At 32.3% G+C, this 17,076-nt stretch overlaps 1 protein-coding gene across 2 annotated transcripts in view; it reads right to left on the reverse strand.

Moving 5' to 3' along the window:
• PMS1 (PMS1 homolog 1, mismatch repair system component) overlaps positions 1-17,076 on the reverse strand; it is a 109,223-nt gene that overhangs the window by 14,683 nt on the left and 77,464 nt on the right. For both annotated transcript variants that reach the window (XM_051986025.1, XM_051986024.1), the window contains exons 7-9: positions 10,561-10,683; positions 10,060-10,203; positions 8,299-9,197 (exon numbers count right to left, since the gene is read on the reverse strand). In XM_051986025.1, coding sequence (XP_051841985.1) covers positions 8,299-9,197; positions 10,060-10,203; positions 10,561-10,683 — 1,166 coding nt within the window. The remainder of the gene's footprint in view (positions 1-8,298; positions 9,198-10,059; positions 10,204-10,560; positions 10,684-17,076) is intronic.

Genomic DNA, 17,076 nt, shown 5'->3' on the forward strand with positions numbered 1-17,076 from the left:
CTGCAATAAAATTGTAGCAAAAATTCTGGAATCATTACTCCCTACTTTCTTCAGACATCAATTTTAAAAATTTCCCCTTATTTTCAATAATAAGGGCTTTAGTTCCAAGTTGTGAATCATTTCTTCATGTTTTCATATATATTCTCCAAAATAAATTTAACTTTAATATAAGATGAAAATCAAAGTTACTACCCAGAGATTCCCCCCTAAGTATTGCATACTTAGATGGAATATGAATACTCCCTACTTTAATGCAGATTATAACCTATCTGTGTCTTTTTACTCTTTGCAATTATTGTTGACATCTTCCTTTCCACAGCTAGGTAATTCTAATAACCATTTAAAAAATATAAAAGTCCTAATTCTGGAGCTGCAGAAGGAGATGAAGCATTTGCTGAATCAAAAGGGAAAAACAAAGAAAATATGTTTCCTTTTGAAACAGATGAAACATCTGTCACTGTGGAGTTAAATTGTGGGGTTAAAACTGGCAATTCTGCTATTCACAGCAGAATTTTTATGGTAGATTTACCACTTTATGGTGCAGTGGAGAATGCACTGAGTCTGAAGTTAGGAAGAGCTGAGTTTAAATCAAGCCTTAGATATTCAATAGCTTTATGACCTTGGGCAAATCATTTAGCCTCGATTTCTTTAATTATGAAATGGATATAATAATAGCATCTATCTCAAAAGGTTGTTTTGAGGATCAAATGAGATAATATTTTAAAAGGATTCCAATGGTATCCTATGTAACAGTACATTCAAACTAAGATTTATTAAGTGATTCTCATATCAGGACACTCTGCTAGGGATTATGGGAAATACAAAGATAGCTAAGACATATTGTTTGTCTTCAATGCACACAGATGAGAATATTTTAAATGAGGTAAAAAAAATGAGATTTTTTTTTTTTTTTTGGTAATGAAAATTAAGAGATTTGAGTTCAAAGATGGCTTAACAGAGGAAGTGGTACTAACTAAATTGAGGACAAGAATTTCAACAGAAGGTTAAAGAAATGCTTTTCAGCTTTTGGGGAAAGAATGAAGGTGCATAGGTGGGGGAAAAAAGGATTATTTCAGTAATGGTAAGCTCAGTTTGGCTGGAACAGAAAGCATATGAGAGAAGAAGAAATAAGGATGGAAAAATAAAGTAGAGACAGATTGTGGAGAACTAAAAAAAAAACCAAAAAACAAAAAAACCAGGCTGGCTTTTATTTGATAAGTAGAGGAGAATCAGAGACAACTTTTTTTTAAGGAGGAGAAAAATGAAAATTAGCAGGATCACTGACAGAAATGTAGAGAATAAATTGGAGAGGGTAAAACTGAAGGATGTGTGTTTATGTTTGTGTTTATGTGTAAATGATACTCTGAGGCTACTGCAATAGTCTAAGCAGTAGATAATTAGGGACTGAATTAAAGAGTTGGCATTGGAATATAAAGAAGGCTGAGTGACATTTCTTGTACAGTTCGAATCAAGAGAATTTGGCAACTGATAATATCTGTAAAGTGAGAAGATAATAGAAAAGGAAAGAAAAACATCTAAAGTGATTTTCAGTTTTTTAAAGTTATTGATCCCTGGTGTTATCAACAGAAATAGAGAACTCGAGATAGATAAAGAGTAGTTTTTATTGTATTATTTTTTAAATAATGAGTTGGGCTTTTGAAGATAAGTTTGAGGTACAATAAGATAACAAAGGAAGTGTTCAAAAGTTAACTGGAAATGAAGAGAAGGGAGTAAGGGCTAAACATATAGAGACTTAAAGAGTCAGAATATGATGTGGTAGCTGTAGCTGTGGAAGTGGATAAGGATCCAGGGAAATGGAAAAAAAGTTCAGCTGTACCTAAAGGGCTATAAAACTGTGCATATCCCTTGATCCAACAGTCTCACAATTGGGTCTGTATCCCAAAGAAATTATAAAAGCGGGAAAAGGATCCACATGTGCAAAAATGTTTGTAGCAGATCTTCTTGTAATGGCAAGGAATTGGAAACTGATGGGCATGCACATCAGATGAAGAATGGCTGAATAAGTTGTATATGAATGTTATGGAATGTTACTGTTCTATAAGAAACAATCAGCAGGATGATTTCAGAGAGGCCTGGGGAGACTTACATGAACTTATGCTAAGTGAAGTGAGCAGAATCCAGAGGACATTGTACACAGCAACAAGATTATGTTATGATCAACTGTGATAGCCTTGATTCTTTTCAAAAATGAAGTGATTCAAAGTGATTCCAATAGATTTATGATGGAAAGTGCCATCTGCATTCAGAGAGAGAGAGAACTATGAAGACTGAATATGAATCAAAGTATAGTATTTTCACTTTTTGTGGTTGTTTTTTGCTTTTTTTTCTTTCTCATGTTTTTTTTTTTTCCCTTTTTATTTTTTTTTTTTATTTTTCTTATAAAACATGACAGATATGGAAATATATTTAGAAGAAATGCACATGTCTAATTACCATATCTGATTACTTGCTGTCTTGGGGAGGGAAAAAATTTAGAACTCAAGGGTTTACTACAAAGGTGAATATTGAAAACTATCTTTTTTCCATGTATTAGAAAAGTAAAATTTAATAAAGTAAAATAAAATTCAAGAATAAAATCTTAGGGAAATATTTAATGGAGGGGAAAGAAATCTTAAAAAGAATGACCAGGAAGGTGGTAGAAAGAAAACCAGTAGCATGAAGCCAACAAAGGAATGAATTTCAAAGATATCTACTAGTAACCAATGTCAAATGCTTCAGAGGTCAGAGGATGAGTGTAAATAAAAAGCTACACCAGGTATGGATAACTGCTTCCTCCAAAAAATAACACACTTCTTTTTTTTTTTTTCCCTGAGGCAATTGGGGTTAAGTGACTTGCCCAGGGTCACACAGCTAGGAAGGCAGCTAGGATGTGCAAGATCAGATTTGAAATCAGGTCCTCCTGACTTCAGGGCTGGTGCTCTATTCACTGAGCCATCTAGCTGCCCCATATAACTTACTTCTTAAGAAAAATGAAGCAGTACTATTCTATTTGTGTTTAAGATGAAGCTGGGACCCTCTGTAGTTGCTACATGGAATCAAAGATTAGTAGGATAAGATAATTGGTTGAGAATTACATGCTTAGAATAAAACTATTTCAGGTATACTTTAGAGAGAAACAGAAACTGGATGACTATCATTTGACACAAATGGGCCGGGATAAAGGAGGTGATCAACATATCTAAAAGTGAACACATTAAGGGGCAATTATGAAGATGCAGAAGAGAAAAGGGAGGATATTTAGTGGGAAAAGGAAGAGAAAAGGTGTCACTGTATGCTTGTGTGTAGTATTTAATGTTACCGAACCCTGAAACAACCAACACAGCTGTGTTGAACTCCAAAGTATATACTCAATGGGACTTACACACAATAGGGATGATATGATAAAAACTGTAACAAATGTTTGCATCACTATTATGGATATTTGGATAGATGGCAAGGATAAGACAAAACTAAGGAGGATATTGGACCTAATGATCAATGTTAACCCAATGGATCAATATATTTAGAGAAAATGATATTTTCTGTCAGAAAAAGAAACTAGGTAGCAGTGGACAGAGTTTTGGACAGAGTTTTACTCCAAGAGGCAAAAAGACCTGAGTTCAAATGTGGCTTCAAATATTTACTAGTTATGTAACCCTGGGAAGTCACTTAAACTCCATTGCCTCAGTTTTTTCAACTGTAAAATGGGCATAATAAAAGAACCTAGCTTGAAAAGTTGTTGTGAGGATCAAATGAAATAAAATTTGTTAAGCACTCAGCCTGGGGCCTTGCATATGGTAAGCATTATATGTTTATTCCCTATTCCACTCCAAATTAGAAAACTGATGGATCTTGTAGACAATCCAAATAATTCTAAAGAGATAAGTTAACTTCCATGCACTTAGAATTATTTGCCGTTTCTTCTATTTCATCTCCTAGCCCAGGGCAGAACAATCAAACAGTTGAATATGTATGTACATAGATTTCATGTGTGAACATTATTATACAACTGCATCTTAGCCCTTACTGCAGCAAGTTAATCTTTCTATTCCATTTTCATCTCAGGTCACAAAGGCTGTTCCAAATGTTAACTCTTTTCAAAGTTTTCAACATCATCCTCTCTGCCACCCTCTTACTTGAGGCCTTGTCTAACACTTTATCGAAAAAAAGTTATTTGCCAGAACTCTTCTCTCCTCCACTTCTGACAACTATTTCTCCTTATCTCAGAGGCCTTAAGCTTCCCCTCCCCCCTTTCTTCTAGGCTTTGTTAAAGAAGTAGATTTCCTAACCAAGTCAAATCCTCTACATGTACTTTTGAACCCCTCTCTTCCCTTCTTTTTTCAGCAAACTGCCTCTATTATTATCCCTTCTATCACTCTAATCTTCCATGTCTTCTACTGGTTCCTTTTCTGCTACAAACAATTCCAAGTCTTCTCAAAAACTAAAAATTCTTTAACAGATCCCATTGCTATTGTACTATATGCTTCTTCCCTTTCTCAGTCTAACTTCTTGGAAAAAAAGCCTACAATTAATACTTCCACTTCCTCTCCTCTCACTCTCTTCTAATCCTCTGTAATCTCTCCTTATCAAATTTCTCTCAGCAGTTACAGATGATTTTTTAATTGGCAAAAGTATTGGACCTTTTCTCATTTCCTCATCAATCTAATGAATCTTTTCTTACTTTTCATCCTTCTTGACCTTTTTGAAGCATTTGATACAGCTGACTACATTCTCCTAGATATTCTCTGCAGTCTGGGTTTCTGTGATACTGTTTCTCTACCATTTCTTTTCTTACATGACTGCTTCTTCTCAGTGTTCTTTGTTAGCTCATCATTCAAGATATATCTTGAATGGGTGTTCAGCAAGACTCTGTCCTGGGTCCTCTTTATTCTTTTTACATTCTCTCTTAATGATCTCATAAGCTCCTGACATATAGAAAAAACAGAATTCTAGTCACTCTCCTAAGTCCCGTCACCAACAGTATATATCATATTTCAAACTATTTTGAAGGCATTTCAAAAAAAGAATCTCATTATTTTTTACTCTTTATCCAAAACTATACCTCTTCCAAATTTCCCTATCATTGTCAAAGACATCACCATTCTTCCAGTTACTTCGGTTTACAACCTCAGTGTCATCCTCAACTCCTCATTCTCAATCACTCTTCATATGCCAGCAGTTGCCATGTCTTGTTACTTCTACTCAACAGCATACATAGTTACCACCCTACTTCAGGTTCTCATCACCTCTCACCTGGACTACTGCAATAGTCTCTTAATTGTTTTTTCTGTTTTAAGTCTATCTAACATTCCAATTTATCATCAACATAGTTATTTTAAGGCAGGTCAGTCTAATTAAGTTACTTCCTTGCTCTGTTTTGTCTCCAGCATCAAATAAAAATCTTCTTGGTATTTAAAGTTCTTTATAACCTGCTCCCTTTCTACTTTTCAAGTCTTCTGGTACATGTACCTATGCACATTTACATGTGTACACACACACACACACACACTCTCTCTCTCTCTCTCTCTTCCTCCCTTTCCTAACTCAATCGATTAATTCAGTAATCTCTTTTATGTAGGGGGAAAAAAATCTTCTAAAAAGTAAAGTAAATCATAGACTATAAAACTATAGAAGATCCAAGTGAGTTTTCATGTTCTTTCTCTTTCTATTCAACACTAATGCTACATTTAGGTAGCCCAATTTATTATTTTTCTCAAGGCTAAAATCTTTAACTAAAAGGTTAACTTTTAGAACTCCCATTTTAAAGAAAATTTTACTTAAAGTTTTTTGGAGGTGTTTTTTTCCTTTTTATCAGATAAACAAAGTGTTTAGATATGGCATTTAGGGAATATGTCTTCTTGCTTTCTACCCTGTCTCTGGGATTAGGCTCACCTTGAATTAAAACTTTCAAGTTGAAATAGTGTTGAAATTTTCACCCTAAAACCCTATCATTCTTACTGGTGAATATTTCACACGACCCGCTACATCACAGCCAGCTCTGGCCATACTTTGCTTTGCTTTCTAACCCTCTCTTACCTGCCATGTTACTGTCTCATGTACCCTCTGATCAGCTTCTCCTCTCCTCCCAGCACACCTCCCTCATCTGGTCATTGCTAATAATAAGTATGTCAGTTTACTCCTCTGACAATCCCTAGAATTTTCTAAACTACAATAGCCCCATCATGAATACCACACTTCTTTACTTCTGCCACGGTTCCCCAATTAAAATGTAATCTCCTTTAGGACAGGATTTGTATTGTTTCTATTTTTTATCCCTAGTGATTAGTATAGAGCATGAAACATAATAAGTGTTACTTTATTACATTTACTCACTTAGGCCTTAAAGCTCCTATTAATTCTTTGAAGACTTACAAAAAATTCCACACCACTTCTTTCCAGGAAAACTAAAAATTCTGTGGTAGTTCATTATTTTCTAATTTACAAATTTTTAATTCTATAAAGAAAAACTCACACAATTCCTAATGGTCCATGTATATAGGCAAGGAGCGATTACTGCTGACTTTATAAGTTAGGGATCTACATAGTTCCATGGAAGAATTGCATTAGTTGCATAATTACCTTCTGGTTGTTCATAAGAAAATACCTTGGAGCAACAAATTAAAACCTATTATATACAGAACCTGGACTTGCTTTAAGTGACTTTATCCCCACAAAGAGAATGATTACATTCTGAAATGTTAAAAACACTATATCATGGCCTCAAGGGGAAAAAAATATAACAAAAACTTTAAATTTTTCTCCCTAGCTGGCTATTAAAGCAGGAATAAATGTAGAAGGAGGAAGATGGAATGGAAAAAGGCTAGGTTAAAATTTTTATTACATAAGCCTAAAATGGAAAAGATGCACAATGGCTCTACAGAAAAACTTTTTTCTCTCAGTTTGGTACCCTGCCTGATCAAAACTAATTTCTAAGAAAAGTCAGCTTTTACCTTAGGAGCTTGGCTAGCCATCCAGGAGAATTCCCTACACCAGGGGAAAAAAGCTCACACACACACACACACACACACACACAAAATCTTTCCCGTTACTGAGATGTCTTGGAACACTTGAACAAATGGATATATAATGCCTATAATATACAAGGATGAATGAGAAAAAATAAAAACTTAAAAGGAAGTATTTACTAGATTTTGGTAATTTGCTAAAATATGGGATATCAGTGACTGCTACACAAAAAACAGAATTAGCAGAATTCTTGATTCTATATAGAAAAGATTTTTTTTAAACACTGAAATATAGAAATATAGAATGAGTAAAATAGTAATTCTGTCTTCTAATTCTAGGTTTAGGTTTTTTTATGAGAATTTTATTCTCATAAATTTAGGATGTGCCATATGTATGTTTATAAAGGTATTTGCACAAGTGTATGTAGACATGCATGCACATGCACACATATGTACACAAGTGTATATATACATACAAATATTTGTATACGCATACATCTTAGGTAACCAGGTTAGGAAAAAAAATATTTCAAACATTTTATCTTCAAATATTTGACTATTTGTAAACATCTTGATATCAAAAAGGCAAAACAGAGGTTCCTGAGGTCTATAAACTTTTTAAAAAATATTCTGATAATTATATTTCATTATAATCGATTTCCTTTTTTATCATGCATTTTATGTATGCATTTAAAAACATTCTGAGGAATATATAGGCTTCACCAGACTGCCATGACACAGAAAAAGATTAATCATTTCTGTCCTAAATCAGTTAAGAACACCACGCTATTTTATTTTCTCAATACTTACTCTGCTCATCTAATTTTAAAACAGTGACATCTAAGCTTAGTTATATTGGGTAGCTACTATTCAGAGACTGATAAACAGTACTGTTGATTTATAATTTTAAAAGTTTCTAATTTTATAACAAAATATAATTAAGCTAGAATTATACTACAATATGCAATCACATAGAATATTCCGATATTAACTCTTGAGTTGTCTAGATTAATGTCACATTCTAGTCTTATGAAATAACATATCATCTAAGCAAAATAAACAATAAAGAAAGTGATGTTTTTAAATTGAAAAGCAGAATGGAAAATCTCTAACATCAAACTTAAATCAGAAAACAGTAAGGTCCTGTACTAAATAAAAAATGAAAATTAGAAACAAAGTAATGCCAGAAAGGGATCCTAGACCTGCCAGAAAATAATTTTCCATTTTCTTTTTTCATAAGTAATTAATATTTATTTTATTTTTTTCACCTAATGAGTCATATAGAATGGAAACAACTAAGCATTCTGGTCACATGTAAGATCTGGAAACTTACTTCATTCTTTCCTCTTCACTCAATGTCTTCCACAGTTCTTCAATTTGTGCTGTCATATCCTTTACACAGGTCTTTGGATTTTCACTGAGACATTTTGAACGTTGATCTTGAATAAAAAGAGCTCTTGCTGAAATGGGTTTCTTAATTACTCGGTTGCTAATTAAATCATAGGCTGTAAGCTGCCCATATTTATCATCTATCACATTTGATTTTTTTTTACTGGGGCTTTCACTGGGACTCTTCTGTTCAACACTTTGTTGATTACAATTTATATTTACATCAGATGTTAAATCTTTTGCTGTTGGCACACAAATTTTCACAGGTTCAATGTTCTTTCCAAATGGATTTTTAAGTGCACTTCCCTTACTCCAATCATCCGCACAGATTTCAAAAGACCTTTCAGATACTGTTGCTTCCTCATTTTTTTCCAATTCATTAATAGGTCTGTCTCCACTACCATTTGTAGAGTGAATGTGCTTTAGAGCATCTAGAGTAAACATTTCACTATGTTGGCCTTGGTTATCCTTACATGAAGAAAAATTATTTATAAAGACATCCTGACATGTATTTTTATTTGCTTTATCAGTGCTACAATTTTCACTGTCAAAATCATGAGAATTATCACGAGAAGTTATCTGATGCTTTAAGCAGACCTCAGTGTTATTTCCTGATTCACAATTCTGCATTTCATGTTGGAATGAAAAAGTTGAAATATCAACATTTGAATAACTATTTCCAGATGATTCCATTTCATTAATATGCACATCTGTTAGTATTGTTCTGTTAACAGCCATGTCAACTGAGGAAACATCTGCTTTATTATTTTCACGAGAATTTGTACTAGGTAGTGATCCATACCATGATGTCAACACATTTTCAACAGCAATTAAAACAGATTCCTAAAAACAAAAGTCACCAAATGTTAGAGGAAATCACTTATAAAATAATTAATAGTTGTGTAGAAAACATGAAAAAAATAAAAGAACATGCATCTCTATATAAACTTGCAGCTAAAGAATGATTTTCTAAATCCCATTTTGATATTTGACTCTTATGAGTTTTATAATGTCTTACCTTTTAATGTACAAATTAGATGCATCTAGGCATCAAAAATTATAAAGTCAATATGGCTAACTATACAAAAAAAATTAATAGGTCAGTTTCACAGGTCATATAGCTTAGTATTATGTTTTTGAAAATGACATTAAGGATGTTTTGTCTTAGGGCATTATTGCTCATCATGAAATCCACAGAAAAAGTTAAGAATTAAGCTTAGTAGTCATTCCTAAGTTTCCCTAATAACCTGTTATGAATCAAATAATTTATATATGTCTTCTTGAATCTATTTGTATTTTTCAATCTATAGTAGTTGATCTTTGGAGTAATGAGTTCCATAAATTTAATACTTCCTTTCATTTATACTAAAACTATCATTTTCAAACTTCAAAGGATACCTTCTTTCTCATGTTATTTCTTTTTCCTCATCTTCTTCCCCTGTTTATCTTTTCTAACCTTTCTATTTTCCTTCTCCTGATACAGAGTACAGAAAGGATTATAAGCAGAAGAAAAGAAGGGTTAAAGAAAGCTCTGTGAAATTATATCAAAAAGGAGGTCAAACTTAACTTCAATTTCTTTAAGTTCCAGGATCTGATGGGATAAGTCACTTTAGTCATACCTTTCAGAAGTTTATAAACTTCAATCAAATTCTTCTTCCAAGACTTAACAATAACCAAAAAAAGAATATATATGAAATTACGTTACCTTATTTTGTAATAATACTTGACTTTTATCAGGAGTCAAATTTACATCCACATCTGCTGTAGGCACAACAATTTTCATGAAGAAGATTGGATAAGAACGAGTTGACTCTTTTAGGCATTTCTCATTGTAGTAGTGTCGAATTAACTACAAATATATGGAGCAAATTTAAATTAGAGTTAACTGTAAAATAGGGTGAAACCAATTTAAAAAATATAGGACCACATTTATCAAAGAAATGAAGTGATGACAGATAAAACATAAAATGGACAAAATATTTCTATCCTAAAGTTCCTTTACAGACTTTGAATTGCTTATGAAAATTTAAACAAACAACAGTGATCAAAGTCCAAAATAATTAGGCTTCATGAATCAAAGGAGGTTTAAAAAAAAAAAAATTCTAGTCCTCATAAAATAAAGATTTAGTCTGTTTGTAAATGAAAATATAGTTTTGATTCTTGTACCAGATTTTAAAAAAATTTTCCAAAATGTGGTTACCTTTACCTTTAAGATGTCTTTTTGATGTACTGGTCGATTATTTATAAAAATAAAACTCCTTTCTGGAGTTGAAAGATTTGTCAAGGAATGATCAGAATCAAGCTTTGGAAGAAATCCACTCAAATGAATCTAAAATTTCAAGAAAAAGTTAAATATTACTTTGGGAATAATTCATATATAATTTTGTTAATAAATATGGCCTCTGAAATAGGAGAAGGATCAGATTATGGACAGGACTTGTGATTTCCTCGATATAGATAGCTCCCAAGTGAAGAAGCTCTCTCTACAATTACAAGATGGCACTTCCACTCAAATTTTTAGTATTGTATCGGGGGTTCTTAAACTTTTTTGTATCATGGATTTTTTTGGGGTACTTTGGTGAAGACTTTCAATCATTTCTCAGAATGTTTTTAAATGCATAAAACACAAAAGATTACCAAGGAAACAAATTATACTGAAATATAGCTATCAAAAACAATGTTTTTGACCATAGGTTAATTAATGATTTGCTAAATTTGCTAGAAAATATAAATGTATTTGAAAAAAGTCTCTTTCCTTAATTTTGTTGTATAAATAAATGAAAACATGTGGTTAGTTAACAATACATAATTTTATATATACATAAATTACATATTATAAAACTAGTTAACTACATAGTTATATATAGTTATGTATACATATAATTCTGTATATAATTGTATAGTTTTATATAACTACATAGTTAACTAACTATATCCACAGACACACACTACCTTCCCAAGAAAATCAAAATATAACAACTTCATTTATGGTCTTAATTTCAATATTTTCATGACTACAGGAATATGACATAATAATGACAGAGTTCAACATTATTCAATTTTATGTTTTTTTCCCCCTAATACTATTTCTTTCCATTACCATCTCTGCTCTCTTTGCCCTTTTTTTTCTCTTTTACTGATAGAAGGGAGGAAAAGAAAGACTTATAGCAAATATTAAACATTATGTTAATAGGAATAAATGCATGAAAAAGCACTCATTACACTTAATTTTAATTTCCCAAAGTCTGAAGACATTCTTTTCTTTCGGGTTTGTGGCCTTTTCTTTCTTTCTTTCTTTTTTTTTTTAAAAGAGCAACTGTGATGAAGCTACTTGTCTACGGTCATACAGCTAATAAGTATCAGATGTCTGAAGCTGGATTTGAATTTACGTCCTCCTGACTCCAGGATTAGTGCTTTATCCACTGCACCACATACCTGTCCCAAACACAACTTTTTTCCAAGATCATCTTGGTCACAAAATTTGTAAAGTTAAAATCTCAAATATAAACATTTTTCAATTATTGTTCTTAAACAAAATCTTCTATCTTCTTCAAATGCTTCCTTGTCACTCTCCCATTTATACACAGAATGTAGGAATGTTTAGGAAAAAATGCAAAGTTCATTTCCACATATGTCATGTCTCATTTTAATTTTGAGGACTTATAAGGCAACAGCCAACTTGCAAAATAATATTCTTACTGGATTTCTGTTTAATTTTTGGAGTTTCTTAGCAATCTTTTTTTCCCCCGAGGCAATTGGGGTTAAGTGACTTACACAGGCTCACACAGCTAGGAAGTGTTAAGAATCTGAGGCCAGATTTGAACTCAGGTCCTCCTGACTTCAAGGCTGGTGCTCTATCCAATGCATCACCTAGCTGTCCCTTTCGTGGCACTCTTAATAAAAGTAACCACTTGTTAAAAACTTTATCTACTAATAAGCTAGACATTTCATTTATAAAGCTCATATTCATGTTTGCATTTTTGTTTTTAATACTTCCAGAATAGCTATAGATTTGAAGTAAGGGGAGACTTTAGAAAAGGATAATCATAGAGAAGATGAGGAACAAGAGGCATGGAAAAAGCCCTTGTTCTATCCATTCAGTTCAATTTAGTCCCTGGGCTGGTGAGGCTCTAATTTTTTATCTTAATTATTTCTTCCAATATTATCTTGCTAATTCTTCCACTCTGATTATCTCTGATAGTCCAATGATATTCCTATTCTCACATCTGATCAGGCCTGTCTCTATGCTTCCCAATTAAGTTCCTTGAAGGCAGGAAAGCTTTACATTTTTCTTTGTATTCGCAAAGTAATAAGTTCTTGGTGACTGACTGATGGTCTCCCTCACCCATATGTTCCCACTAAAAAAAAGTAGCCTTCTTGTTTCTCTGCTTCCATGGTGATGGCAACCAACCTAATAACTTAATATGCATTAATGAAAGAAGACTTGGGCAGAGAATATCTCCTTTTCCCAGGAACTTTCCTCCTCTCCAGTAACAAGTGAATTTTAACTTTGGCTTTTCAAAACTAATTTTCCTGAAATTAATTGTAAAATTTCTGATTAAACAGAAAAGTGAATTAGCAAAGAAGTTGTTTTTGGATAGGCAGAAGGACCTTGGGGCACCTTACAAGATACACTGTGTGGGCTGCCACCTAAGTATAAGGTTGTCTTTGAGTGCATTACGCATTACTTCTTTTAGACCACTAAGTGCATTATTGTTGCTGTGCCAAATTTTACCAATTAGTGAAAATAAATAAATCCACATCATCCATTACAAATGATACTACTTAATTCATTGTAAAATTTCACAGTACTTATAAATGGTAGTTTAATTTATAAGGTAACATGAGATATCTCTGTAGCACCTGCTGAGCAGTGGGGTGAGGCCACTGGGTCTTTGAAAGATTTACATGGTTTATGAATTTCCAAAAAAGACTCTGCCCCAGAAAAGATAACAAGCAAATAAAAAATATTCCTAATGTTTTCATTTTCTTGCATTTATCCAATTAATTTAAAAAATATAATTTAATTATAAGCATAGGACAAACATATGAGTGAGGCTAATCTTAACATTATAATATTTAATTCATAATACTGAAGTTATATAAAAGGTGAAATGAAAAGGTAAAACCCTGGAAAATATATTAAAGCAATTACTAAATCAAAATTTCTTTGGGGAAGATAGTTTAACACAGCTGGCTGAAATGTTCACTTTATGGTTTACAATTTTTCATTAAGTTTAAGAAAACACACCACATTTTATGAAAATAATTACCTACAGAAAGAAAATTTCAAGGAATGTGTAGTTCTAATTTAAAAAAAGGTTTTAGAACAAATTAGCTTGACTTCTATAGTTTTTTTTTTGGTTTTTTTTTTTGCTGTGATGAGGCTAAAATGATCTTGCTAAACATGTTGAAAATTTAAACCAGAAATAATTCTAGCAGTGTGATGCATGCCAGGTTTGCAAACTGTACCTGTTTGTAAAAAGAATAGGAAATGAAGCAACTTTCAATTACACATGGAGGTATCTAAAGAGACAAATTCGAATAACAGTAAAATGAAAATCAGGCTAGGTCACAAAGGAGAAAAAGAAACATCAGGTGAGAACAAAGACATAAACAAAAATAAGATATAGTCCGCAAGAGCCATAAAAGACAATGTCATTTTACTACATAATTATTGATTAACAAAGAATAAATCAAGTCAAACATCTTTACTTGGTATTTGTATTAACCATCTATGATCAGAATAACTCCTATTGTGCCCAAATATAAAGATAAATAATTGGACACCATTTTAAAATATTCGAGATGTTTAAGTCATTAGAATTCATGACGAGCAACAAAATTTGTGTAAAGACTTGGTAAAAATTACAGGACTCAGGAATTATTTTTAAAGACTAACAAATTAGAGTTACTAGAAATACAATGGGAAAAGTTTGAATATTCTGCCCACATTTGAAAGATTAATCTTAAAAACTCTAGTTTACTAGTTTACTAGTAATTAGAGTTACTAGAGTTTACTAAAAAATCCTAGTTTACTGTCTTACCATTATAATGAACTGACCCTTCAGATTCCTTAAAGCTACACTAGCATGCACACATTCTGGCAAAGGCTCCAATATAATCATTGTAATGGATGGACTATATCTCACTGAAGAACATGACACTAAGTTTAGAGAAGATCAGCAATTGGTTGGGACAGGAAATGTTTTGTGATCAGAGAATTCATGAAGCCTACAGTTATAGAGGGATTACAATCTGTGTGGATAGAGGGAGTGCCCACACTGATAAATTTACACATAATGCAATATAAGTAATATGTAAATTGCAGAGTAGTCAATCAGTTTAGCTGAAAAGGTAGCCAGAGGAAAAAACTGTTTATGATAGTTAAACTTTCTGGCAAGAGATAATAATTCTAAGAAATCCATCGAAAAATTGCATTAGAAGGCACTTCAGAGAGTATCTAACCTGCATATGACTAAATCACTTTAACACCACAAACCTGGCAAATGATTATCCAGTCCTGGGTTAAATAATCCCTTGAAAGGGTGAATCCACTATTTCTCGATGTGAAAATGTAAATAAAATTAGGACTTGTTAAGAACAAAAGTCACTCAGTTACTAAGAAAATTCCCTATGATTCAATTACTGAAAATCTTTCCTTTTCTAAATTGTATTCTTTAAAATCAGCAAAAAGGAAGAACATTTAATCCAGACCTCTCATTCTCACTTGATTGTGAAAATTTCCATAAAAGTGGCTTGAAATTGGCATCTCCTTCTGGTCAATTTATCCTGCAGGCAAAACAGATTTTTAAAAATATGTATCCACTATTTCTGCTCCCAGGCTGCAAGCTCACCCTGGTCACTCAAAGGATGACTCACAGCAGGGTAGGTAGGATTGTTCAGGTCCAAGATCACTTGAAGAAGTGAGCTGGAATGAGAGGAAATCTATGGTAATGGATCCTCTCCTCTTGAACAACAGACATTCAGTCCAGGAAGCAAGATAAGGATGAGGCATAAGGATGTTTTATATGAGTATCTTTTCTTTTCCTTGGCTGAGGAAAAAGTAAATCCATTTGATGTGAACTCTTACTCAATTTTCTTCATTTCAAAATCCCTTGATGTCATCTCTCCCACTCTCTCCCTTTCCCTTAGGTTCTGACAAAGATGTGAACCTTTAGCTTGCTGAGGCCAGTCCCTATGTATATATTTCACTTTAATCCATTCTGTCTTCAGATTGTATTCTCAATTATCCCCTCTATCTAAAGGTTTCTTCTTTATTGCCTTTAAACATGTTTAAGTTTTCCCCATCTTAAAAGACCTTCTCTTTATCCTAATATGCCTTCAAAGTATCATCCTCTAATCTTTCTTAGGACAACTTAAAAAAAACCTATCTATATTCCATGTCTTCATGTTCTCTATTATCACTCATTTTTTCAATCCTTTGCAACCTGTTTTATCTTAGAAATATGATCTTTACTAGAGAAATTTTCTACAAAGTTTTTTCTTTAATTTCTTGCTTTTCTTCTAATTTTAGTTGTAATGGTTTTGTTTGTGCATAAACTCTTTAATTTTATATAATAAAAATTATCTATCTACCTTCTGTGACTATTCCTATCTTTTATTTGGTCATGAACAGGTTCCCTTGTCCACTGATCTAGGAGGTAATTTCTTTTATACTTTAATTCATTTATGGTATCAGTTTTTATTATTTAAATAATGTACCCATTTGGAGTTTTGTCTTGGTAAAAAAAAAAAAAAAAAAAAAAAAAAAAAGAGAGAGAGAGAAAGAGATGTTAGCCTATATCTAGTTTCTGCCAGACTATTTTTCAGTTTTCCCAACAGTTTTTGTCAGAGTGAGTTCTTGCTTCAAAAGTTGAGACCTTTGGGTACATCAACAGTATTTGAGTTTAGTAGGTATATGTGATCATTTGCTTCTGTATACTGTATACCCAATCTGTTCTTCTAATCAATCTCCTTATTTCTTATCTACTATCAATTTTTTTTTTAAACAATTGTGGCTTTGTTATTATATTTGCAACCTAGTCCTGCCAGGCCCCCTCCCCCCAGGCTCCTCCCATTTTTCCCCCACCAACTACCTTGATATTCTTGATTTTTTGTTCTTTCCATTGAATTTTGTTATTTTTTTCCCTAGATTTCCAAAGTAAGCCTTTGGTAATTTAGAGGTATTCTTGAGATAACAATATCACTTTTATTATATTGGCCTGACTTAATGTGAAAAAATATTTCTCCAATTATTTAGATATCTTTATTTATATAAAGGGTATTTTGTAACTATGTTCATAATAGTTCCTCTATGTGTCATAGCAGAAAAAAAATTCTGATATATTACACTATCATTAATTATTTTAAATGGGATATTTCTATCTATCCTGCTGGTCATATATATTTTTGTTGTGGATTTATTTAATATTCTACAACTTTGCTTAAATTGTTAATTATTACAATTAGTTTTCTAGTTCAAATTCTAGGGTTCTCTAAGTAAATCATTATGCAATCAGCAAAAGGTAAAAGTTTTGTTTCCTCTTTCTTTAAGTATTCCTTTGATATCCTTTCAAGTCTTACTGTTTTATTTAGCTGTATATTTTTAGCTGTATATATTGCAGAAAGCAATGATCTTCAAAAAGATAAAAGAACATAAGTTTATAACTAAGAATATATTCCCCAGAAAATTGAATATAATCCTACAAGAGGGAAAATA

This window comes from Antechinus flavipes, chromosome 3 (assembly GCF_016432865.1).
Source record: "Antechinus flavipes isolate AdamAnt ecotype Samford, QLD, Australia chromosome 3, AdamAnt_v2, whole genome shotgun sequence".
Classification (NCBI taxonomy): domain Eukaryota; kingdom Metazoa; phylum Chordata; class Mammalia; order Dasyuromorphia; family Dasyuridae; genus Antechinus; species Antechinus flavipes.